Source organism: Acromyrmex echinatior, chromosome 10 (assembly GCF_024713525.1).
Source record: "Acromyrmex echinatior isolate Ae372 chromosome 10, ASM2471352v2, whole genome shotgun sequence".
NCBI classification, from domain to species: domain Eukaryota; kingdom Metazoa; phylum Arthropoda; class Insecta; order Hymenoptera; family Formicidae; genus Acromyrmex; species Acromyrmex echinatior.
The window spans coordinates 313,822-341,762 of NC_141861.1; the positions used below are offsets into that span (position 1 = coordinate 313,822).

General features: G+C 34.5%; 1 protein-coding gene across 3 annotated transcripts; it reads right to left on the reverse strand.

Moving 5' to 3' along the window:
- Positions 1-254: 254 nt before the first annotated feature.
- LOC105147869 (uncharacterized) lies at positions 255-27,454 on the reverse strand. 3 transcript variants are annotated; one of them, XM_087410715.1, is made up of 14 exons: positions 25,483-27,454; positions 18,846-21,480; positions 16,286-16,386; positions 11,552-11,684; positions 11,163-11,230; positions 10,818-11,075; positions 9,042-9,144; positions 8,504-8,634; positions 8,162-8,417; positions 8,021-8,088; positions 7,855-7,929; positions 7,474-7,725; positions 7,134-7,370; positions 255-6,256 (listed from the first exon to the last, which is right to left on the reverse strand). In XM_087410715.1, coding segments are annotated over exons 2-14 (1,812 nt in total). In that variant the 5' UTR covers positions 18,848-21,480; positions 25,483-27,454; the 3' UTR covers positions 255-6,128. The 3 variants fall into 3 exon arrangements, with proteins under 3 accessions (XP_087266841.1, XP_087266840.1, XP_011057498.1); XM_087410714.1 differs by having other exon boundaries at positions 10,818-11,078; positions 25,483-27,451; XM_011059196.2 differs by lacking the exon at positions 18,846-21,480 and having other exon boundaries at positions 10,818-11,078; positions 25,483-27,449.
- Positions 27,455-27,941: the final 487 nt, after the last annotated feature.

Here is a 27,941-nt window from a genome sequence, read left to right on the forward strand (position 1 = left end):
GGGAACCTTTCCTTAGTAATTTACATCGCTACAAAATAACATATAAACCATTTTGTATTATTAAAAATATATTCAAATATGATCCGAATAATCTCATTAACTATCTTTAATGTTAATTATTTAATATATCTGATTTTGTGATATCTAATTATAAAAATTGTATTTGATAAGAAATGATTTTACGATACGATTATCAAATTGAAGTTGGAAGCATGAAAGAAATGAAGGCAGTAAAGGCTTTGTTGACACAGATGTTGGCAATAATCTTTTTATTTATTAAGAAAAGTCTCCCTGTTATATTAGCATCGTTGAGTAAGTACCGTGTCAGTTTCGCGCGAGGATAAACATATCTCGGCGTAGTTTTCTCGCATAATTCCGCACGCGCGTAGCAAAATAAATCGGGTATCTTCTCTCTCTCTCTCTCTCTCCCTCTCCCTCTCTCTCTCTCTCTCTCTCTCTTTCCTTTTTTCCTGTACGAAATTGTCGTTGCGGCGAGTCGCCTTCTGGACGAGTCGTTTATCCAAGGCGCTTTACAAAGAATGCTATCGTGTAAATATCGTACAATTAAATACATCAAGGATAAATAGGTCGTCGTTCCATATCCGTACGGTTTTTAAGAGGCTTACATCCGAACGGGGAGTGTGACTAATGCTTGCAATTATATTAGAATGGCAAGAAAAGCCGCATTTAAACCGCCTTACACGCTAATATTTATAATGTAATTCATCACAGCAATAAACAAAATATACGTGTGCGCATGTGGATGTACAAAACTTGTGAGTTATCGTCTTTGTCGACTCATATCTCCCCTCCCCGCTTCTCTCTCTCTCTCTCTCTCTCTTTCATGTATTCATCTTTCGCGCGATCACCATGCAGTTGCTCGTTTCCATGTCTTATAAGTTACAGCTTATTTTAGAAGTATTAAAGTTACATCTGTAATATCTGTTTCCGGAATTCAATATAGGCGTATATACGACTACATGGGGGATCATCAGCGTGTTCACGCCGTAGAGGTGACAATTTATATTTGTTAATATACGCACATGTAGCAGTCGAATTTTGCCAATTGTGCACGGAGACGCTCTGGGATGGAAAGTAACCAACCGTTCATACTTTTGTGATCCGCATAAGGCATTAGAAATACAGTATAAGGCATCGGTTGTCGTTTCTGTTTCGCATTCGATCACGATAAAGTAACAAGGCCTGCACTACGTTGCTACTAATTAGATCTCGTCTCAAAGTAGCGTGTAAAATGATAATTGTACAATATAACAAAGTTCTAATACGTTGATAATATCGGTAATAATGATAAAAGTAATAGCGACGGTAATGAACTAGGCGTCTAAAGTCGAGATTTGCATCCTGCTTTCGGAGATGAACGCTAATATACTTATCTATGATGCGGTAATTACAAAACTTATGTAAAATATATTCCATATGTATCCATATGTATACGTTTTCGCTTAACTCGTGAGTTTCGTGTGTGTGTGTGTGTGTGTGTGTGTGTGTGTGTGTGGGCGCGCGCGCGCGCGTAGGGGGATAGGATATCGCGATAGGTCGTCCTATCTGTATAAAAATAAGAATCTGCATGTCTTCGTTATTTAAATGCTCAAATGTTTAATAATTCGAATCCATACACTTTCGCTCGTCAACAAATTTCCTGAATTCCGGAACAGTCCATTATTTAGAAAATATATAATATATACAATAAAAAAATGCCTTTAGAGCTCAGCTTCGTTCATTTCTTTTCTCTCTCTCTCTCTCTTCTTTTTTTTTTGGCAATCACATTTGCGTCTAGATGTGATATCACAGAGTTAATGGATGTAGATCCGACTAATTGTAAAATGTAGTAATAAAACGCGCGTCCGCATAAATACATGTTTCTCTACACGCTGCTCCTTCCTATCGATTTTAATCCTTAATTATATGAACATGTGGCATAATGTATGCAAGTCGTGTTTCTCTCTCTCTCTCTCTCTCTGTGTGTGTGTGTGTGTGTGTGTGTGTGTATGCATACATATGTATAATCAATAAAACTTTGTATGTGTACATATTTCAGTATGTCATTTGAGAAAAATATAAAACTATTGAGGTCTGTGTGATGGACCGTATTCTCAGTTTCCCTTCCCTGCTTGTGATATCATATAGGCTTAATATACTATTATCTCTACATGGTAGTCGAACTGGTTTCGAACAGATTTCGTGGACATACGCGTTTAGGAATGCGTTCTAGTCGATGCTCTTTAATGCTTTTGCTGTCTATGCTTCTGGAAAGTTAATCGTTAATTTTAAAATTCGTTGGAGGCTGACAATTATTAAGCAAACATTATTCGAACGGATTAGCACCTTTAAATGTTGAAAATTTAATTTCTATCATTAGACATGTTACCCTTCCGAAGTGTTGAGAATAAAAGTTTATGGTATTTTAATAATATCTAATTGCTGCAAAAATGAATGTTCTGAAACATTAAATAAAATACGCGCCGTGATGAAGTTTCTGTATCATCAAAATCTGTATATTAAATTACATTATACGGAATGTATAGAGATATGATGGTGAATGTTACTTGGAGTCAACCGATTAACACGGTATAATTTACAGCCGCGCCGGCTTGTAAATATCTTCGTTAATTATGCTATCTTAATTCACGAAAATGTAGAAAAAAAAGTAAAGTACACAAATTTCGAGTTCCAACCAGTATTTGTATACAGCGCGCACAGATCTCACTAGAAATCGCACGCATATCGGATTATCGAAAAAATGTATCACCCGGAATTGTTCAGAGGAAATATCCTCATTGTTATATATACATATTCAGCGTGTATAGATCGAAACGTGTCCATCAGTTTTCGCGCAAATTCGTTTTCGATGTATACATGTACCAACTGTATATATCATCGATCGGGAGGAGCGAGATGCGTGATCGATCTATTCCGACATCCACTAACTCTATGCTGGAAATGCAAAAGCACTATTATATCGCGCAACTAGTACAAGTCTTAATGGATCCGCAAATGTACCACACTCGCCTACCTTTGCATTAGGCCCATTGGAAATCTTTGATGTACTGATTGACGACTAACGATGTTAATTAATGTACAATTTTATTCAATAGGTTGAATATAACAGTACTTCTTGTCTTCAATTTTCTAAAATATGCATTAAAATTTTTAATCTTAATCAAAACATTTAATTTCAGAACCGAGCTTATAATTTTTTTAGAAGGTGTCAAGATAAATTATTTGTCCCTTGTTTTACATAATTTTAAAAGATTAACAGGATTAACTTTTAACAAAATTATTCTTTTAACAGAGTTAAAAGCTTTAAATTTTTCCATGCAGTTTTCTCTTTAATTAATTTCATAGTCACTAGTTTTAAAAATTATTACAAGATATTTTTTATCAATCTGCTGATCTTTTTCTTTGAATTTGCTTTGGTTCACAAACTTGAATAGCAGTAGTATAGTACGAGTGTGTCGTATTTTCGCGGATCTCCTATTGCGAGGCCGATCTCAAGAATATCTTTGAAAACGCTTGAATATCTATGCATTTTCAGTGACAAAATGCAATATCGTGAGCGGTATATTTGTTATACTCTTTTAGAAACAGTCTCTTTATACAATATCTCAATTATATTATGTACAATTGCATATACTAGCTAAAAGATAAAACCTATGTGCTATATATTACGTTAGATCCAAGTATGAATTCAATCTGTCGAACTGTAATTACATAGCAATATCCCAATCTTTATTCGAAAATAATCCAATTGAAATCTCGATTACTTATACCCTGGTCATATTTACAGTAGCGCGATGGTAATTTAATAATGTACATGAGTTTTCGAGTTTAATATAAATACTCTGAAGTGGTCGTGATTCGAGGCTGTCTCGTAAATTACGCCTTTGTCATTTCAGAAGTATCATATCAGGACTAGATAGTATTCCAAATACATGACGTAAGATACAAAGAACTCAATTGTAAAGGATGAAATCTTTGTACAATTACATAGAAACTTATTATACGAAATGTTGCACGTTAAGAAAGCTTAGGCCCTATCTCCAACAAAAGCGTATTCACTAAATATCTTGTGATCACAAGATAATATAGCATGTACAATAGAAGAGAATATTGACATATGAGCGAAGAAGTTGACATGGAGATTTAATTGTTTGTATTCTTTGATCTGGAAACAAGTTTGATCCAGAGGAAGATCAAGAATTAGGGATGCACCAGATTGTAAAATTATCAGATATCGGATGTCACATTCTTTTCGGATATCCGATCAAATATCTGGAACAAGGCTTCCAAAAAAAGCAAGGTAAAAATAGCGATAATAGATAAATTTCTTTATGTTCCCAATGTGAAAAGAAAAAAAGGAAAAAAGGATTGTGCAAGAAGTTCAATTGAAAAGAAGAAAATTCTACATTAATGATGACGCAAACTTCCAATATAAAATTTCAGTCGGATATATATGTATTACTGGATACTAATGATATCCAGCTACCTGATCGAGTAGTAAAAAAGTACCAGATAATATCGGATACCGAATATTTTCCAGATATCTGGAGTATTCCTACTGAGAATTACAGAGATCATTTCAGTTGCCACGATTCTCGAGAGAATCGATGTATGATGGTAACAAAAAATCTCTGCCGAATCTTGTATAAGCTGGTGCTCCCAATTGTTTCCAACACATATTTGGAATACTATTATACAAATACACGTATAGTGTAAAAATGTTTGAGATACGAAATATTTACCTTAATCCTGAAGCAAATTTTTCAAGAATATTTTTTGTATCTCTTTAACCACACTTTTCAACAGTATTTTATATATGAAATACATAGTTTCCACAGAATATTTTTTGTATTTAAAATACAATCTACGATGTGTCTTTGCCTAGTCCTGAATATATCATCTCGGTTCTCTTTCATATAAAATTAAGCGAAAGACATATGAATAATCAAAAATTATTATCCATATGATTCCATTGAGAGAACTATTGTAATTAATCAACAATTCAGGCAGTATATAGTTAATAAAAGTTATATCGAAAACACTAGTAATCTAGAGTTTGGTCACTCGTTTAGAATACTAGTCTGCAGTAAATTACAATAATCCAGATAGCAAGTTTCCCACAGGTTGTTGTCAAATGTCAATTTGCTTGAAACTGCTTTAAGTTGCTTTCAATATTAAGGAAAGTGGTTTCCAATTTTACCTATTGGATTACCGATTTTTTATCGCTACCAACGGTTATGAGCAACTTCATGGCAACAGTTGGTCAATTGTCTCCTACAAACCGGTCGCATAACAATAGATTATTGGAAATCCAGATAACACAGAAAATTTTCAAACTATTCGTTCACAAAGTGAAAAGAGAGATCGAAAACTATCAAAAGAATTATTTACTTTCATTTTAGTCCAATTTTGAAGACTCGCGCCTTCAAGCAGGTACTATTTCATTATTATTTCATCAAAACACAAGAGAAATCTCATAATGCTACGTCTTTTATTCTGTTCTATGATTTTTACTTGATGCTTCATCGTGCCTATGGCAGTGTCACGTATTGTTCGCAGGTAAGCGATTTCATATCAATTTTTATTTCATTATACTTCCATTCAATTGATGGAAATGTAGACTAAAACGGTTTTACGAAAACGGTTTCAAACAGATTGTGGCAACTTTTATGACAATAAATATTTCAACTACTGTGCAGGCAAACCACTGTCCACATAAGGTTGACCTAAACGAAATTACTATTGCCTTGATGACAACAACTGAAAGGAAACTTGTGCCAAGTTATTTTCTTTCGAGCTAAGGAACACTTTTCTAACTAAGTATTGTATGTATAAAAAATAATTTATGGACATGTTTAAATCGTTTCATTCCCAATTGGGAACACTCTTAATCACCGGTTAAGTAATTAATCTGTTCCAACGAAACGGAAATTAATATTGTCGGTAATAACTATTTAGCTGCATATTTCCCACTATTTACGACAGCTCATCGATCGGTCAATAGCTTACAAACTTTTTGAGCTATATACACTTCCAGAAACACGCAATACCTGAGAATTCGTGCTGGAAATTACAGTACTTAGACAGTCTTACATAATAGCTGCAGATCATCTCGAAAGTAATACGCATAGCGTATTAATAGCGGTGTAAGTTGCTATATGTAAAATAAACAGAAGCTGGGACAACGACGAAGCAGATGCTGCATTTGGAGTCTTCATTAAGACCTCGCACACTCCTGAAACAAAATGCAAATGTTGAATATTTATATCGTGCTTATTCATGCATTTAAACCCAACATAATGTAATATATCTTGACACTATAGCGAAATGTGATAAATTATCGTAATTATTTATTTTTCAACAAATTCTAGTAAGATATTCCCTGAATATTTCAAATATTATGGTAAATATTGAGATGGAGGGAGTCAGCGTCGATGATTCAGACCTTAATATGTGTCAAGATCATAATCCTGTTGGAGCAATTTCAACAGGTTATAGCTGTTGCTCGTTGTTCGTTAAAAATTTATTAATAAAAGAAATTTAAAAAATATTGTCTTCTATTTCTAGTATATACAAATATTACCTTATATCTCTTACTTATAGAATATGACTTTCCACGTAAAGAGAAGTCCACCCCACCTCCCCCCTCTGCCTAGAGGCACACTTTTCATGTGAAGCGAGTTCCATCTTACCTTCGTTTCCTGCCTAGAGGTGCGTAATTTTTTATGCAGGTAAACCTTACTTCGCTTGGAAAGTCGCACATCCTTAGGCGGAGGAAAGAGGGGCAAGCGGGACGAATCACGCTTTGCGTGGAAAGTCTTGTGCCCCTAGGCAGGAGGGAAGGTGAGATGGATCTCGCTTCGCATGGAAAATCATTAGGTAAACAGAGAAAAGTATAGAGCAGTTTTTAATATTATATGTGGCAAAAGTAAGACATTTCTTTTCAAACTTTTGTTACTAACTTTTTAATGAACAACGAGCGATGGCTAAAATATATTGTCAAGGTCATCGGTGCTGGTTCCCTCCACCTCAATATTTATCTATAAAAATCTTTGCAATTTTTTGATTAATTTTAATCACAAAATATATTTGTATCATATATTTGTAATTACCTTGATTGGACAATCTATACGTCCATTCATCCTTGACTTCTCTTTGACAAGTACGCGATGGCCTCGAAAGCCATAGTTCTTTTTCTTGCTTCTGTCTACTGCCTTTGTCTTTGGCGTTTTTGAGAAGCATAGAAAAACAAACCGTTTGTCCTGTACTGCCTGAAATTTCAGAATTCCGTTCCGACGCTATCGTATACCACATTCCTTTCTCTTCCCAGCTGCCATGACAAGAATAGGCTGCCAAAATATATCGAGTCTTTAGTCTTTTTTTTACTTCTTATATGTTTTTTTTTCTCTTCATATAAATTATAACAAGTAGTAAATGTTCATTCATATTTACCAATCTTTTCATGTTCGCACGTGTTGCCGATTATTATTTCAGCTTGATCGGACGGGGTGCAGCCAATTTGAATATCCGTACTTCTGCATTCCTCGTTTTCGTTTTCCTGCCAAGTTCGTCTCTTGGTCGTCCTCGAGAGCTCGCTACGCCGCTGTCGACTTGGTGCGGCAGCTGACAATGCATCCGATGAAGCAAAATTCAGAATCTCATACTGTCCTGAATTAGGACATCTTCTCTGATGCAAGAATGTGGCTGTAAAAAAAAAGACATAATTTGCATACGTTTTGCTGCTCGCCCACTAATCCGCAATACCATAATGAAGCGCACAAGTTTCCTATATCAATATTTATAAGCGATGATGTAGCATAGATTAGCACTTACTTATTAAAGTCGTATACGGCCTCGTGGAGGGATCCGACATTGAGCACGCTTCCTCTGGCATAATTGCTTTTTGATCTATAATAAAAGAAAAAAAATCGTTTTATATATGTACATATTATATGTATAATGCTGATTTTAAATGCTGTACACCCAAAGTTTTTCTCACCTGATTGCTGTATCTCAATGATATGACTGTCTCTTTTGTGAAATATCATGCAAACGTAACCAATATCGCTGCAACCATAAATAAGATTCAAACAACTGTGATGTACGTTAAAAATCTCAAAAGAATTTAGAAATCACTCACCAGCCGCTAGTGACATGAGCAACCAGTTTCACTTTGTTCCCTTGCATGTTGTCATTCGGATATAGCTTCTCCAAATTGTGACAAACGATTTTTTCCTCATGGACGATTTCGCCATCAGTATTCTGTGCTTGCATTTTTATTCTCAGCGTCGCGTTTTTGTTTGTAAAATGATAGCTTTTTGTACCATTGAGAGAGTGCCAGTCATGGTGTTGAGTTACCCAAGCAGGATATTTGCATCTACTGTGCTCTTTATCAACTGTTAACACAAGAAATAATGTGAAAAGGTGGCATAATTATTTTGATTTATCCTGAAAAACGTTTTGATTTCGTTTGTACAATTACCTTTAATAAGTTTTATGGTGGGTGAACCTTCGGAAACTGTGGTTAGACCGTTGCAAGTCGGATCGCCGGACTGTGCAAGTAAGTAAATCATTTTTCCCTGATGATGAGACTTTTCTTCGTACAGGAAACACCTATCAAATAAAAAGCATCATTCGATAACGATCTTGAATTTTTCAAAAAGATTTTCCGATTTTTCTTGTTAGTTAATCATCATATTTCCATCAACGTATATACGTTTTTTTCATGGAGGGAGCAGAAAGCTATAGTAATGATGTCTATGTGAAAGATGACAAATGAGTGATTAACCATTTTTTCACCTTACCAAGTCTAAGTCTTTTTACGCCATAAACACCATTTCTATGAAATGTGATTAAAATCACAATACATAATCTAATGTGTAGGTGCAATAGACATGTAAATAAGTTACTTGATGCGCGTAGTATAAGCATCTCGTGACAAAATCACAACAAAAACCATTGCTGTCACGGACTTTGGATAATACGTTATACAGAAATTAAAATATAAATATATTTCATACCTATAGGTTTTTGCGTCATTCAGTGCGCTCCTTTCTTTCAAAGTTCCCACAAGATATTTATTTCGACCATCGTTCCAACTGGCAAGACATTGTAATTCCTCGGCTGCAAATAATCAAATACATAAAGACTTTATAGATAAAATTGTATAAAAAATAAAAATTTAAGATATAAAATATATACGTATTTCGACTTAGGTGGCGTGTTAAGAGTGCGTATGCGTGTGGCATGAGCTGTGCGATTTTTATGCGAATATAGCGAAAATTTTAGAAAGTAAACGAGCTAGCGATAGCAGAAGAATCAATTTTGGAGATAGGAGAAGTTAAGCATGTAAAGGAGAGCGTTGAAAGCAGGGTAGAAGGCGAGTTGTGGCATATATAGAGGACTGGAAAGTAAAGTTATAGTGGCAAAGAATGCGGGAGGCCCGAATCGGAAAACAGGCATAGGTAAGACGATCGATCCTGAACAGAGGAAATTAACGACAGAAAAGTTAAGGATAGCACGAAGAAAGTATCATTTATAGGAGAGGATAACGGAAGCGAGGGTGATGAGACATGTGACGAAGTGAGAGAAACAAGTAAGCAATTAAATATAGAGTTGGAGGCATTAAAAAAGGAGAGGAAAACATTCATAGAGGGAATAAAAATTAAAGAGATAATGTAGGAAGAGAAAATCAGAGCACTGGGGAAATAGATGATGGAAAGAGAGTATAGGGAAAATTTGATGAGTGAGGAAAAACAACTAAGGATTTGGTTAGTGGGTAGGGAGGAGGACATGGGGGAGAGCGTCTTTAGCAAAGGTAGAAGCGTATTTAGTAGAAGAGAAAGTAGCTACAGCGTTTTTATATTGGAAGAAAGTATGGATAGATTAAGTGTGAAGGATGTAGAAAAAATAAGTAAAATGATAACCAAAAAAGATAGGAAAAAAGGCGCAACATAGTGATCAAAAGTAAATATTTTGAATACTTAATTGAATATTTAATTACATACAGATTTTTATTATTTTAGTAGAGTACTTATAGATAAATATTATTCATAAATATTGTATTACGTGAAAGTAAAACATATTTATAAAATGTCTAGTCAAATCATAGAAATCTAAAAAAAATTAAACGTAAATTATAAAATAATGTGTTTCTCTAAATTCTCTTTAGAGTGGAATCTCACTTTAAAAATTGGGTCGATTTTAAAAAAGAGTGACTCAATTTTCAATCTTTAGGAGTGAGATTTCACTCTTTAGTATGAGATTTACTTTAAAAGTTTTAGAAAATCTGGATTATAATATAGATTATAAAATATGATTTTATCAGATATTAACCAATAGAGAATAAAAGCTCATCAAAGCTGGATCTTTAATACTTTTAAATAATTCAATGTATGAATTTATATATACTATATGTATATGTACATACATATATATTATATATATTATATATGTTTGTAATTATTTGAACTGCGCGTCGAAATTTGTTTGGATTTTTAAAACGCAGAACTATTGTAGTAATATCACAATTAAATTTGATACTCAATAGGCATCTATTAATAATTATTTATCAGATATTACTTTTACGATAATTAATACATATGTATATTTTTACTCATGATGCTATTGAACTCTAGATAATTACAATACTAATTGAGAACGTCAATAAGTGCTTGCAACATAAATAAGTACCTATATTTCATACACGTGCTGCAGAAGTACGATATAATTAAGCACGGTGGTGCTTAGTTGATCCAATACTTTTAATGATAATACTTATAGAATGATCAACTTACTGTTGCTCTCGGTTCCCACGACGTCTGGACAGGCCTGGTACTTGAGGAGGAGTTTGCTCTCGTCAGTACATTTCTCCACGAGACTTATAGGCATAGCACATTCGCCGTAACCCCGATTGTACGTGAATGTGAACGACGCCCCGCTGAATGGGCAAGCTATCGGTTTCGAGTTCACACGGAACATCGAATAGAGCGTATCATCCGAAGTAATTTCCGAGCACATGTTTTCCAAACGTAATCGCTCCGAGTTGCACCAGCCTGCTAAAATAATTATCAGGTTGTAATAAAATTTCTTCCTGAATTGCACTTAAAGCTTTATATCTAATTCAGATTCAATAAACGTACTTTCGCGATATTGAATAACGTTGTCATGGCGTCCATTGATGATCATACAGTGATAACAATTGTCACCGCTGAAACGACAAGCAAAATGTTTATTCAAAGGTACCAGAAGGTTTGCGGGTTATCGCCGTGTTTTCATCTATTGCTAATGTCAACATTTCGTGAACGACAAGGTTCATAAAACATTGGCATTAGCGATAGATGAAAACGGCGATAACCCGCAAACCTTCTGTTCACCTCGAGGATTGTGTGGTATCTTTGAAGATAATACCTGTGATAGCCTAAAAAGTTTTATAAAAATGTTTATTGTCAGTTGCAAATTGAACAATTTGCGATAAAATGATGGAAAGATGATTCAATATTTCTTTTGATTTAAATGAGATGATACTTACAAAACGATATATTTGTCATCCGTTTTTTCGAGGCATGTTCGTTCCCCAAGAACGGTCGTATTTATAATGACTGATTGAGGCTTGCCATATTGAAACCATTCTCCTGACCAACTCGATGGAAACTCGCAAGACCCTGAAGCATAAGAAATCTTTCAATGCGTGCAACAACGCAAATGAATTTTAATGTATTTTCATCAGTGATTCCTACAGTGATCATACAATTATGAAACGGACGATCCAAATCATGCTCAAAATTTTCATGATAAATTCTTTAATAAAAATAATTTAGGTCTTTAATAATAAATAAATAAAAAATCTTTAATAAATTATATTTTTTTTTTCCTAAAGAAAGAGATCACAAAATCTCGATAATTTTTTTTCGCCGCTTTTTTATTCGCTATTTTAAATTGTGTGTCAAATGATATCTTATGATGAGACATTAATGACAAAAAATTTTCAAGTCAAGCTGAAAATTGGTTTAAAAGATATAGGGAATCAAGTAGTCAAAGTTCATTAAAGTGTCAGTATACGCTTTGCAGCACGAATTTATCTTGATTGATGTCTCATCATAAGATATCATTTGGATAAAATCAGTTTCAAAATCGTAGGACTAAAAATGGAAATTTTTGTTGTCGTCTTTTCTCAACAATAAAAGATTTACACATATAATCTTTTTAAAAAATAGATAAGCTTCTATCTCTTTCTATTTCCAATTAAAATTTTATTGAACTAAAATTCAAAATTAATTAAATAAAATTTAAAGAATGAGTTTTATGTTATGTACGGTCTCGTTCATTGTTTATCAAATTATCCTATATTTAATATTTTATATATTACAACGTAAAAAATCTTGTAAATTGTTTCTCCCGATTATTATACACATATATTTATTATATTTAATTCTATTCGTTTACAAGATACCTTGTAAAAACAGCTCGTTAAAAGGATTTTTCTTCGATACAAGTTTAGCTTTCTTTAAATCGTAAGTCTACGTTCATTCAGGTAGAGAATCTGGAAGCGAGGACTCGCTTAATTGGGAGAATTAAGAGGCTCCACGTGGTCTTTCATCAAGAGACGCGGATGATTAGAAAATTGCTATCGGGTCCAATACAACACGATTATTACGGTTGGGGCGTTTCGAGAGTCAGGCTGAAGAAAGGGAACTGCTGCGCGTTGAATATGTGTCGCGAGCAATGCTCGGAACGCGCGAGTTAGGAAAAAAAAAAAGAAAGAAAAAGTTGACGACACGCGGCCCGCATTACCAGTCATTTTCCCAGCCTTCGACGCCTCTTTATCCTAGTCACCAGCCGTCAAGCGACGCTATTTAGCGAGTTCTAATGAAAAGTTGCCAGACAGGACGAGAATGCTCTGGTCGAGCGGAAAGTTTTCAGACGTACGAGGCAAAATCGGAGCAAACACTCGATGTGGACGATCGACTACCTTCGAGTTCTAAAGGTCTACAAATAGCAAAAGAATATTGATAAATTTTTTCCAGTGCCTTAATCTGCTGGAACCGATACAGACACTATTATAAATCTACGCCATATTGATATTAAAATCAATATGGTAAGAACAATACGTGTAGATATGGACATCGCATGGTGTTAAATATGGTGTTAAATCACACTGATATTTTCTAGAGTACGATAAATTATAGATCCATTAATTACGTGTAGCTTCAAATGAGGGACTTAAAAAAAAGAAACGTTGAAGTCAATTGTCGTGAATGAATCAATTTTATAAAATGAAATTTATGAAGTTGTTCATGTTTATGTATGGGGGATCCTTATAAAATATTCTTATGGAAGTGGTTCCGTGGTCCCTCGAGGTTGGGCGATAAACGGTCCTGAACGAAGGGTTAAGGTCCGAAAGCATATGACTTTATGCGTAGATATATTTATCGGTTCGCGATGTTTAGTGCGTTCGATCGAACGTGCGTATATTTCGGGGTGGTTGCTTGCTCGGCGGCGCGAGCGATGGCGAACGTCAGAAATAGCCGAGAAGAGGGCGGAGGCGGAGGAACGGAGGGTGGGCGAAGGGAAATGGGATACACACGCGACAGCGTCTATGGGGTGTCTCAGAACCGATCCAGCCTTTAATATTAATGACGGGCACATCGACGAAAATGGAGTCGGTTGTGTTTCCCCGAGAGGGATATTTCGTAGGAGACCGTAGGTTACCGACATAAGTCATCTCTAATTAGAGTTCTAAAGTGTTCACCACAAGCGGACAGGAAAGCACCAGGAAAGCAACACGGTTACTTACTACTACGTACGTTCGAATAAACGTCGAACCGATTATTGACCGATTACTCTCTGCTTTCTCAGTTTGCAGGATAGGCGAGGTTTCGCAAACTCTTGCAGATCGCTTGGAAGTTCTCACCTCCCTCTTCGCAAGATTTAGCTCGTCGACTCCGACTGGACTGGAGGTTCTCGGACACCTTGTATGCTAAGTGGTACGCGCACGTGCACCATGCGCGAACCGAGCAGCCAGTTTTCGTCAGGAACGTCGAACGCCGCGCCGGCATAGCCACAGCCGCACGAGCGGAAAAGGAACAAGGGCGAGGAAGAGCGTCGTCGGTCGAGACCGTTTTAGACACGCATCTTTCGTCGAAGAAACATCATTTATCTCGACGTAGTCGGGAGAGAGGGTGGCGTCTTTTCCTTCTCGTTTCCCCTTTCGTTCCTCCTGTCTCTGTCGCGATCGTCTTCGACGACGAGAAGAAGCGGCGACAGATCTCGCAGGCGCGCGGACAGCCGCTCGACAGGCGGTGGCGACGGTTTTGTGCGTCTCGCGTCTTCGCTCTTTAACAGCTCTTTTTGAGAGAGACTCGCGGGTGAGGCGTGAAGCCGTAGGAAAGCGGGGGAAAACCACTCGTTAACGAGCTAACGAGTATAATACGTACGAGAGCGCATGAAGCCAATGAGCCGAAATCGGATGGAGACACGAGAAAACCCAAAGAAGATGACTTAACCCGGAGAAACATGACGAATGGGCTTCCTCGTAACGGAAATGGAATGTCCAAGTCCGTATTTAAATATATTCCTTTTATACAATGTGTTAAATGCACTTTTCGTGCATGTGGCAATGGTTTCTTTGTGAAACCGAGATGACTGCAGCCTCTTAACGAGAACGTGCGTTGAGTGTCTTTTTTTATTAAGAAGAAGGAAGTTTTTTTTTGCGCATTGCTTTTCTCGAGGATAAATTAATAACGCAAATAAATTCGTTGCAGTGTTTTAAGATGCTTACACTAACATCTCACTTGTTTTATTTTTAATGAAACCGAGATAGAGTGTTTCATCATATAATATTTTTTTCATAATTTTAAATCTGTTTGATAAATTTATGAGGATAGCAGAGTTTTTGAGTAACATTAATTTAAAAATGCTTTCACTTTTTTATTTCTCCTGCTCAGACGTAAATAAGTGATTCATAGGAAAGAAGTAGCTATTAAATTTTAAATGACTTTCTATTACACATTATAAAAAGCATCAAACAAAAATTAATTATTTACAACGAGCTCTTGTTAGCACAAAATATGTATAAGTTTTCAAAAGAGATACATCAGTTTTGAAAAATTGGAGAGCAAGATAATTTTAACTTCATTTTCAGAATCGGAAAAATACATAAGAATCAATCAAAATATTATCCCATTTAACAAAACAGTGTTGTTAGCATTATTATTATTCAATTAAACGGTCAATGTAATTTGAAATTTAGATTGCGTTTTAAAACCGGCTGTGTCCGGCACACAGTTTGAAAAATTGGAAAAAATATATTTAATAATATTCGCTTAAAAATATTATTAGGCACTAAAGTGTCTTTTTTGTTTGTGTTACTCACAGAAGTGGTCTAATTTAACTTATTATTACAAATGACACAAAATTATTTTACTAGTCTTTAACATAACTTTACCTTGATAAATTCTTAAAATATAATTATCATGCTTTAACTATGTTTAACATGTTATTAAAATTTCACAGACTGATAAAATGATAAAGGACCGTCGTCGTTTGTTGAAATGCCAAATTAAAAATTTCGATAGAAAATATAAATCCCCGCTCTTAAACAGAAAATACTTTTCATTCATCAATTGCGTTTATTTCTGAAATACCGTGAAATTTCCCATGACATTTTTACGCAGGCAAAATTAATAAAAACATTCCAATAATTAATATTTCATATTTTTTTTTTATCAAATCAAGGCAATAAAAATATAAGCAATAAAGCGTTCAAATTCCGAGTTAATATAAATTTATTTCCGAGAGGACAGAGTTAGTAATTGTCCAAATAACTTTCCCGAATTTCACGAGGTTTTAATCCATGCATCTCTATCTTTGACACGTAGCTCTGAAAAAGATCTAAAAATAATAAAATATAGATATCATTCCAGATAATAGCAACCTCTAAAGAGCTCTAAAGCAATGTTAACTAATGGTACATATTGACATGGTGACTTCATTCGATAACATCGTTATCTGAACACTAAACAGAGGCCTTTTAACATTCTTTAAGATGACAGTAGAGATGACATTACAATACACCATGCGAGGCGAAGATGATTAAATGGCGTTCAAGGACGCTCGTATAGACGAATAGACGTAATTATTCACCGTTCTCTCATTGTTCGCGTATTATCGAAGACGGTGAGCATACATGCGCTCGTTTAGCAATCACATACGTGTATATACTTGTACGCAGACAAACTCTCGGCCCTCTTCGTAGGTGACTCACCGTTTGCAGAGGGTAAATCGACCAATGGTAGTATCAACAGCACTAACACCGATAGTGGGGCAAGGATCCCTTTTCGGCGCGGGAATGCCAGTTCCTGCATCCTGGAAAATATATATGTACACTTTCATTATACATTAGTATTGAATTATGCATGGAGGTTTATGTGCGAATTTCTTACGCGAGCGACGAGTATTTGTCGAGACGTCTTATTTTTTTCTCAAACAAATTGCGAGTTATCGAGTGTGTAATTGTGTAATTGTGTAATAGTCTACAGGAGATGAAAAGATAAGAAACATTTTTTGCTTATCATAATGGGGTGCCCTTTCGAATCGAACAAGATTTCCTGTTGTGTTTCCTGTGGTATTTTCTCGTATCATCCAAAATAATAGAGATATTTTAAATGAGAGAATTTCAAGTTACAGGAAACACCCTGTGTAATATTTTATAATACATTTGAGATGTCAGATAGGTTTAATATATCGACATGTTTAAATTTAATTACATTGCTATTATATAACATTATAAAATTAGATCGTATTATGTCACAAGATCCAACTATCGTTTTATTTGTCACAAAAAAATAATTTGCTTTAAACGAATATTGTTCGAATATTGTTGTAAACGGGTGCTGTTCTTTGTACCAGTTTGTACCATCAACAGTTTCGACAGATACAAACGATTCGGGAACAAACACCCGTTTAGTATTTTTTTTCATCCTTTATAATTTTAAAGTACACTCCTTGAAGTACGAACGAAAAGGAAGATACAAACCCAGCTTAATTTAATGCTTATTAAAAAATTTGTTTCTTAAAGTCAGGTATCAGATTCACATAGGTTAATTATAGCGCTGATTCTTAAAATCTTTATTCTTCTATTTAAAAAAAATGATAATAACTTATTACTATAATTATATCGACAAATATATGTATACATATAGGTGACAACCAAAAATAACTGCAATTATAATTTCGTTTGCAAACTATACATATTGATTGATAGAACTATGCATACAATATTCTTGAGGACATAATGTTTTACGGGCACTTTCTGAGGTACGGAAATTATGTATTTCACGGATTATCTTCAAATCCGTTCTTAGAATGATACTGAAGTCTGTCCTACATTTGTCCCCGCCCTATATTATGTGTAATAAAAATCGATATTATATTAAAACGATATTTAAAAAATGAGAGAAAATCTGACGTGGTATTAACTGTGAGCGATATTGTACAAATATTAAAAGTAGATCGCTACATAAGTAGCACAAACCACGTGTCTTCGTGACGATAAAGAACGAAGAATGAATAGTGGGGATAGAAGGTGATAGATAACTCGATGTATAGAAGATAAGCAGATAAGATAAGCAGATTAGGTTTATTTACTTTGAAGTAAATGCTTTAAAAAAAAAAGAAGAGAAGGAGTAAAAATAATACATAGACTACATAATAAAATAATAGGTACCGATTTACAATGCGACATTATCACAAAAACAAAAGAAATAAAATTAATATGACAACAAAAATAATTATATAATAAAATAAAAGATTGTGAAAATGGATATAAATCTGAAAGAATAATGTACTGAAGTGATAGGCAAATAGATAAAAACAAAACCAATTTATAATTATTCAAAATGAGGCTCTAAGAAAATAATTTTATTACGCGCGCGATTAATGAATTCAATGTTTAATATATTGATTTCATAACGCAGCTCGATTTTCTGAATTATTGCAATCCCATTATATTGAATTTATTTTATCAAATTTGCTGAGATACGATTCGCTTGATGATTTAACCGATGCGTTGAAATAAAGGCAACGCTATTTCTTACTAAAATTCTTGCGACAATTTCTCTTGCGCATATTATGCTTATCTATGTTTCAAATTCATAGAAAAACATGGGTTTTATTCCGTCACCAAAAAAACCGATGACATCATGAAACTTAGAAAGAATTGCTGTGTGCAATGTGCTACATAACTACTATCGTAAATGAATCATGTGCTCGATAAAATCGATATCTCGAAAACAACTAGTCGCTTTCTGTAAATAAAAGGGACATGTCGCAAGTGGACAAGCATACATTTTCTTTGCATAAATTGTTTTCGTTTGATTTCATGATTTGGGAAATTTCTCCCTTGTGTCAGTAAAGCTGACTAAATTATCCATTTCTACTAACAATAAGTTAGAGTTATTTTAATCTCGATTTAACTCACTATTTGTATCTTTCTCCAGTTCTAAGAATTAAAAAAAAAGATAAAGAGTAAGAACACAGTAAGGAGATTAATCTACATTGATAAAAATGAACATATGTCACGCTACGTGCTAGATATCGAAACTTAATCAATTGATGAGTAAAATCAATACGTTGGAACGAGAACAACTAATCCTGTTCTGTGACTTGCAGATTATAGCTCCTGCATCCTATAAAAGCATCGAATAAAAACACTCTCACGATGTTTAAAGCTAATAAATTCAAGAAATTCAAAGATTTGTGCAATAATATTTCTTCCTACAATTTCACGCAAGATTTATTAAGCGCAAGAAAAACAAAATACCTACATATTGATTGCCTTGAAAATCAGTCGCAACCGTGTACTTATAAATTTTTGTCGACCCAGGTATAAAATTATGTAACCGGTAACTTGATAAAAACACCAATTAATCACACTTTCACAGCAATATATGTACACCTACGTACGCACTACGACACTCTAATTGTAAGAGACGAAACACGGTAGGCGAACAACTGTCCTGTTAGAAGAAAGGCGAACAACAATATTATTATGTCCACACATGTCCACCTTCCTCTTCTTTTTACACCGATCGCACCGATTCTATGAAGAGATATCGAAAGTATACTTTGCGTTCGCGACTGTAACCAATGCTTATCTCTATCATGGATGACGAGAGATAGCTAACGACGAGACGCTCCAGCCAATGCAATGGTATCTTTCGCGGGACCGGAAGCGAAAATCCAGAGCGGGAAAAAGGGGAGCGACGCGAAACGCACTACGGACACCGTCGTCGTCGATCGCGCCGAAACGGAATGGAAACGAGATGGGCAATCGACGGCGATTCTATAGAAGAATCGACGAGAACATCCCGGCGAAGCCGCGCTAGAGACGCGACGTCGAGCGTCCACGTACGTATCGCCACGTGAATGGAAAGAACAGCGGTTGCATTATTTAACAAGGTACACGTGTACCGCTCTGCTTTGTTACGATGCGCGGCAGCGATGTGACGCGAGAACGCGAAAAACGCTCGTTCTCCGTGTCGCGTTCGCGATGCGCGCAGCCAGCGCGCAGACAGCGTTATCCCGCATTCGAACATGCGTGTTTTACGCACTCGTCACGCAATATCGATCTATTCGCGTCGCGACGCGACGACGTTCCAATTCGCCGGAAGTTCGTCGATCGCACGATCTCGCAACGGGAACTCGCAACTCGACTTTCCGCCTTTTCGCGCCTTTTCGTCGTTCCAATTCTTCTCTATTAAAATAAATAATTATAACAAACGTGGTTTATAAATCAAAACATACAAAAAGAGAAGCATAAAACCACAGCATTAGATATTGTTTGTGAAATTTAATGAATCATTACATTAATAAAAAATCTTTAGACGGTTCTTCTCTATACAAACCGAAAAGAAATCGATAACACTGTATGCTACGATAATTTAATTTCTTTCACGATAAAATCAAGAGATTCCTTTTATTTCAGGAAAAAGTATGATATATCGAACTTGGATGCTTTCAGAAATAAGTAGATACGTCAAATATTATATTTTAACAAATGAGTCTCAAAAAATTTAATTTTCGTTAAAATGATATTTACTTAATGACCATTGGAAAACGAGGTCTTCTATTCTTCGTTATCTGAAAAGTTCCATTCGCATTTTTTAAATTACAATAATGTCTTTTCACACAGTATTGAATTATTCCGTAACTACTGGTTACTCTTAACATCGAAGAATCGCCATTATTCTTGTCCTAAAGCGACTGTGGCTAAAACGACATTCGATAGCGGTGAGAGAATCTGTGTATTACATGCAGGTAGGACTATAATTCTGAGAGGGACAACGATAATCGCTAACCATAATTATTCAACTAAAGCTATCAGCATGATTAAACGCTTCTGTTAACAACGCGGGAGACTTATTTACAAACGAACAAATCTACTCTAAATGTACATCGCGTAATAAATTGTTATGATATACAGCACATAGTCAGATTTTTCGAAAGTAGAGCTATTTTCATTGCAAAAGTCATCAACATAATACTATAACTACGATAAGTCCGTTTATATCTTTGCGGATACATGAACATATGGAATATCGTAAATTAGAATTATCAATTTATGATTAAAAGCATTAAGTCATCAAGTTATCAATTTATAATTTAAAAGTGTTACGAATGATATTCAATTGTTATCAAGCGGTAATTACATCAAGCGGTAATTATATTTATATTTACAAATATCTTGAGAGCAGGGCATTGAACTACTTTTACTTTAAACACATTTATGATACAATTTTATCTTGTATTTTGCATTTTAGCATAGCATAAAAATATTTTTCTCTAGTATTTTGTATTTCAGTATTTCTTCAAAGCGAAAGATTGAAAGTATTTTGTATTTTGTATTTTGTTCAAATAATAAAATTGATTGACAATCTTAGTATTTGAAATACAAAATGCAAAATACTTTCATGCTCCGCTGAAATATAAAATACTGAAAATACAAGATACAATTGTGCTTACAAATGCAGCTGTTTTTCAAATAAAGGTATTTCAAAATACATGTCCAGCCTTGCTTGAGGACTGTAAGAATTAATGCGAATTCATCGTGAACATGGATGTTGCGTAACATGATGATAATATTGCACAGATTTCTTCGAAATGCATGACGTTTTATGATATGCGAGTATCAAGTTTTCTTCTTCTATTTAGCGAGATTCACATGGTGAACTGTTTATATTTATCTTAAACGTTATCCGGTTATTGATCTCTAAGGTTGTTGTAACTGTAAATAAATAAAGAGTAAAGTAAATAAATGCCAAACGAACCGCTCCAGTTTCTTACTGATGTAATGCTCACAATTAGATATCTCTCAGGTATGATCCGTCGAAAAAATATCATTCCCTCTTTATCACGATGTAATTCACGATTGTGATTGAAATCAATAGCGCTTAGTAAGTCCTACATTAAAAAAAAAAATTTGGCATTTGTAACTATAATTATATATATTACTATAATTATGATTATTACTTCTATGTTAGTAATAATAATTATATATACAGTTCTATCAATGAATATATAGTTGATAACCAAAAATGATACAATTAGAATTATTATTACTACAAAAATGGTTGCAATTAATATATATTATAAATATTTTTTGGGGCAACCATATAATATAATTGTCCCAAAAATGACTGTAAATTGTACAATAATTTCATTTTATGATAATAATTACAGTCATTTTCAATTTGTACATATATGTTGACAGAATTATACATACATATTAATTATTATTACTTACTATTATAGTTATTATTACAAATATCATACCATATTTGTAATAACATGTATTTCTAGTTACAAAATTACTAAAAATTTTTCTCTTAGTGTATGTATTTAAATGAGGCAATTTAACTCAGCCTACAAGTTTTTCGAAAAAACAAACTTGTTCGTTAAAATCGTTCTGTCGGAGTCACTACAATTAATGTGTGTATCTTTACTGCTCAATGTATGTACGAATCAAGCTTTCAATTCTAGAAACAGCAGTGATGATCGTTTATCATATCAAATGGTTTCCCTAGTCACGATCGCATTAGATTCCAATTAGGGTGCGATCGATGATGACCTTTGACATTCAAAATTTTATGTAGCGTGCTATTCGAGTTAGTACATTTTGTGAAATTGCCATCTCAAAGTACACATTCGATTATTGATAGAATAGAAATAATAATTATGACGATATGACTAATTAGATAATTCAAATACCGGTGATAGAAATTATAATATATTATATATTAATTAATTAAATTAAACAATAATCGCAATAATAAACGATAATTATAGCATGTAATAATAGTATGCAATGACCGGCTTTTGAGGGAAAGAGAATGCAATACTTTACAGGAAAATATTTAACGAAATTCGTTTGTAAAAAAATTTTCACGGCCGCCGTGTACGATTCGAACTTCGATAATATTTCGCAAATATATGATTAACGATAATATGCTAACAATAAATTTTGTAAAAAGTCACGATGACTGTATCTTATATAAGATATCGTAATTCAAAAAAAGTTATACGAACAGTACGATAAATTACGCCCACATTAGAAAATTAATCATAATTAATCAAATCTCTGCAAAGAAAAAGAAAAAAAATAACGCGGGAAGAAGCTGCTCGATGATCTCAGGTACCAATCCGAGTACCCTGGGAATGACTCAGGAACAGGTCGGGGAAGGAAAACCTCATCACTACTACCCGAAACGGGACAAAAGGCAACCGCGGAGTCGAGCCGGTTGCACCGCCGGCGCCGTCGGTTAGCCTTTAATCTCTCCTCTGTATCTTTATTATAGTTGCGATTGTACGATGAGGAGGATTGTGTGTAATAGGGGAGAAGAGGATATTGCTGGCCGATTGAATAGCCAATCAAAGCGATCGATACAGCTGATCAACCCCATGGGACGCTTGTACTTTAGGACGTTAAATCTGTTCTTCTTAGTTACAATCTAACACCTCTCTTGTTCTTTCGCTCAAAGTACGAATATGTGTCTCTGTCGCAGAGAGAAAGTTAAGGATAAAGAGTGTACGATAAAGAAACTAAATCTATTAGGCGATAAGATTAATATGTGGCGATAATTTAGTATGTGTTTTCTTTCTGTTTAGACACATTTTCTATATGTGTCCAAGATCTTTCCTTTTGGCATTTTTTATTCCTCGTAAATGTGAAAAACTTCTCTTTTTTTTGGTGAAAATTTGATCAGATTATATTTTTCTTAGAATATAATACAGTATTCGTTAAATATTTTCGTAACAAAACTTCACGATACAATTTCATTGAAAAAAGGAGAAAGAAATATGATTATCCGTTTTGACTTTTTTTTTTTTTAAATCAATTCGTATTAATAAATTTCTTAGACTTCTCAGTCACCTCAAATTATTATTCATACCGTAATATTTTCTTATAAAAATATCTTACAAAAATAATATAATATAACTCCAGATGATCAAAGACTGTAAAATAAACAATGAAAAATTCAAGACACTGAAATATATTGTGTTTCAATATCTCGGATCTTCTAAAGTTTATAATAGCAATAAATGTAAAAACAATTAAAAAATTTACAGGTTTAAAATTTACAATTTATGAAGGATGTATTACACATCTTTTTAACAAAATAAAAAAATTATAAAAAGCATACAGATTTTTCTATATAGTATTGTATTTGAATGTAATACCTATAAATATCCAATTTGGCGGTGATTTATAACCTGGATAAAAAAATATTTTAATAATAAACAGACATACTTTTAGAAAGTAATTAAAATAAAATAGGAATATTTTCATTTAAATTATGAAGTTATATTGTTAAATATTGAGCTTATTAAACTATTTCATATGTAGATATCTTTTATACGGAAAGTATAAATTTCCAATTCTAGTCACTTTTTTGTAGAGATTAGACATGTAATAAATTCCTGAATAATTAAAATTATTAACAATGAATGAAGTGAAAAATCGATTGAGAAATGATACACAGAAGCAAGTAAAGCAGCCCATATTCGGTTAAAGCAAATATATAATTTAACATTTACATATATATCTTCATTCGTATACATATAATAATATAACAATTTCGACTCACTTCGTCTTTAACAATGTCCACAACAATTTATAGTTCTATAATAGATAATAAATTGTGCCGAATTTGTCGATCTTGAAATCCAGTCCTAAACTAAAACTAGAATATGTGATATCACAAATTACATTGAGAAGCAATTTAATAATAGGCGTTTAAGGTACTAATAATCATCTTTAAAACTAAAGAATGAACTCTATAATTTTTAAAATGTTAGTGACATCAAATTTGAGGGAATTGTTATTATTTTAATTTGATACAAGTGTAAAAAAAGTAATCAGTATAGTCATATGCATGAGATACATTTATTTAAATATATATAAATGTAAATATTATTCCAACACCTGACTTTGACTTTCTCTTATTCGCAATCGATTGACTAAAGAATTTATTGCAACAAATATTACCTTAGTTAGAATAAAATATCATTTTACTTTTAAAATTATCAACTATATTTAATAATCAAAATTAAGTGATAACATATGTATTATATTCCTTAAACTAATTCTACTAATGCTTCGTTCAATATTATTCGAATTGAAATAAAAAATATTAAGTTACCGAGATAAAGCATTCGTTAGCAGCCATGTTTAGGAATAGTCTTATTATTTTCAATAAAATAAAAATGTTTACATATAAATACTAATAATACAAACTTAATACAATAATGTAAAACCTTACAGGAATGTAAAGCCTCTTTATAGAGAAAGACCTGCTTTCCAAAATCACTGCGTGGTATCTTTCAAAAGGATTGAATACATGATACTAAAGGGTTGTTCTTACAATAGTTGAACCGAACTTTCTTTCATTGTCTACGTTATAGGCATTATGACTATAGCGGTTTAGAAATTTGCTAAGTCAGGACTGACCGTCCCTACAGTCGATTCTAAATCTTTTCTGCTTCTGTCGACGCTACAGCTAAAGTTATTACGTAGAAAAGGACCGCTCCGACTAACAAAAACATATTCAAAAAAAGTATACTCCCCCTTTAACTGGATTTTCCAACCGTTCTAACTGGACACCTTTTCTTTGTTTCCTTTTTAAAAACGCGTCGTTTTGGTGTTACCTTTTTAAAAACGCAGGAAACCCATTTTAGTGTGCCACAAAAACGCAGGAAAGTGCAGCTAATTAAAACAAAAGGGGGATAACGATCGAGGAAAGGGCGGGTGGTCGTCAAGTACAGACGGAAAGTGATCGACGCGATCACCGTGAGAGCGGCGAGAGACCGGAGAGGAGACCTCGAGAGAGGTTCTCTCGACTCCCATGCACGTTGAAGTAGTTAGTAGTAGTCGCGGAGTAGCAAGAAAAAAACCTTCAAACTAACCTTCACGCTGGCTAGTATCCGTCACCGTGGCGAAGAGATTCCAGAGATGTGGAAGTAATCACATGATGCACTAACAACGAACGCACAGCACGATCGCACTGCTACCGGGCTAAATCCGTCGACGGGGACGCATCGGTCGGGACGCCCGCGTGCGATTCGTGCGATCCGTATCGGTCTCGGCACGAAAGTGACAGTAGGAAACGTCGTGTAGGACGATCCTTCGCGAACGGCCAGGGCGCTTCTTTCTCCCTCTGTCACTGCCTCTCTTTCGCTTCCTTTCTCTCTCCGTCTCACTCCCGCCCTCCAGACAAGGTGGTATTCCAAACGGCGTCGAGGTGCACGGAACCGTAACGAGGCGATCTCGCGATTCTCGCGAATGCGGCGAACGCGAGCGAGCGCGAGCGCGAGCGCGAGCGACACCAGACACTCACACAAGGAGCCAGGGACGACGGAGAAGGCCTGTCGCGATCCCGCGACCGCCTGCGTCCGGTGATCCGCGGTGATTTCGAGAGCGAGCGATGAATGGCTTCGATGACAGCCCACGATACGCCCGTGCGTCGACGTCGTCGTTGTCGTTGTCGTAATCGTCGTCGACGTCGTCGTCGTCGTCGTCGTCGTCGTCGTCGTCGTCGTCGTCGTCGTCGTCGTCGTCTCCGGCGGCGGCCAGCGGCGGCGGCGGCGGCGGAGCGGAGTAGCGACACAGACAGGCAGGGTAACAATGGCGGAGTATGACGTGCTCCGAACCGAATGTACGGTACGGGGTTAGGAAGGGAAAGGGGAGAAAACCGGTACCGCTAGATGTCGCGACTAAGCGGCGATTGTACCGTATGCTTCCTTGGTAGAGGAAGCTCGGGTGAGTTACGAGTGTTACGAGTTACGACGTGTCGTTATCCTTTTTACCTATTCGGAGCTGATCAAACGAAAAAGAAGAAGGTCTATGTGTCTCCTCCCGAGATCTCAGGCAATTTTTTCGCCAATCCTCCGAAGGATCCGCCTCTTTCGCTTTTCGCAAAACAGAACAGTTTTGTCATCCCTAGGAATCTTGGGTTCTTACTTTTGTTCTACCTTTACTTCGCCAAAATGTACTTTATGACTAAGGTTCATTCTGTAGAATTTTTTTTAGAGATCCAAGATGAATGTTGCCATACTTAATTGCATTGCGTTTAAATCATTTCGTTTAAATCATGCTTCGAATATATGGCAAAACGGGACGGGACGTTCTTTATTACGGAATGGTAAATTAAAGCAGCCGCGTTTTCCAAATATCGACGCGTTCGGGGAACGGATATTCTACTGTATGTCACGCGCGTTCGAGAGGGCGACAGTGGAAAAGATTGCCTTCGAATTCGAAACGCTAAAAAGTATTTTTTTAAACAGATATACATATATATATATGTTTTCTTTACACCGATCGATTCAATTTATTATTCTGTGTATAAAGTATTGAGACCATTGTCTACTCACTGCAACCATTTTGGATTGTGTGACGTTAGAAGCGAGAAAAATAAAATTACAATTTTTTAATACAACAACATTTGCAATCGATAAAATAGATTTGTAAAATATACTGAAAACTCCCTTTTTGTTTTGGTAATCGATAAATAACCAGATATTTGAAATTGAATTGTGCCTAATCAAAAAATGAAACAAACTATATACGACAGTTATCAAATTGAGAAATAAATAAAATTTTATTTTATTAAAATCAAAATAAAAAGAATTTTCAGTATATTTTACAAAGCAAATGTACTCTATCAAATATAAATATTGTTTTTTATTAGAAAATATTTCTATTTTAATATATCTTGCAAGAATTTTTATTATGTCTGTTTTCACTTCGTGACATCATAATCTGATAATTTGTAATAAGTGGCCACGAGCCTTAAGATATACTTATTCATTAAAAAATGAATAGTTGACGAAATATTTTACATTCCATGTTAAAACGTATTAGAATAAAATGTAAAACATCTAGTATTTTTGTTTTAAATATCTAGTAAATTATTAATTTTTTAATAACTCTAATACTTTTATAGGTACAATAATTAGAAGAAATATATTTTGTAAAAAAATCATATAAATTTAAAATAAAAAAAATGATAATGTATTGTATGTAATCTCGAAGAATGCATTTTTTCGAAAAATTATCATATTATTTGTGCCTTTTAAACCATGTCATATTTATCTGAAATATTTTTCTGCAAAATTGAAAACAAAGATAATTTTAAGAGATAATCATTTAAAACAGGACACTCTGTACATATAGATACTTTATAAAAACATGTGGATCCCACTTCAACAACAGAGTATACAAAAGCAATAAAAAAAAATATGTCCTATTTTATCTTAGTTTCAGAGTATATAGTCATTTTTGTTATATATAGTCATTTTTGGATTTCAATAATGTGAAATCATATAAATTATATAAGAAGTGCTCGAAAATGGGCTATAGTGTTGAT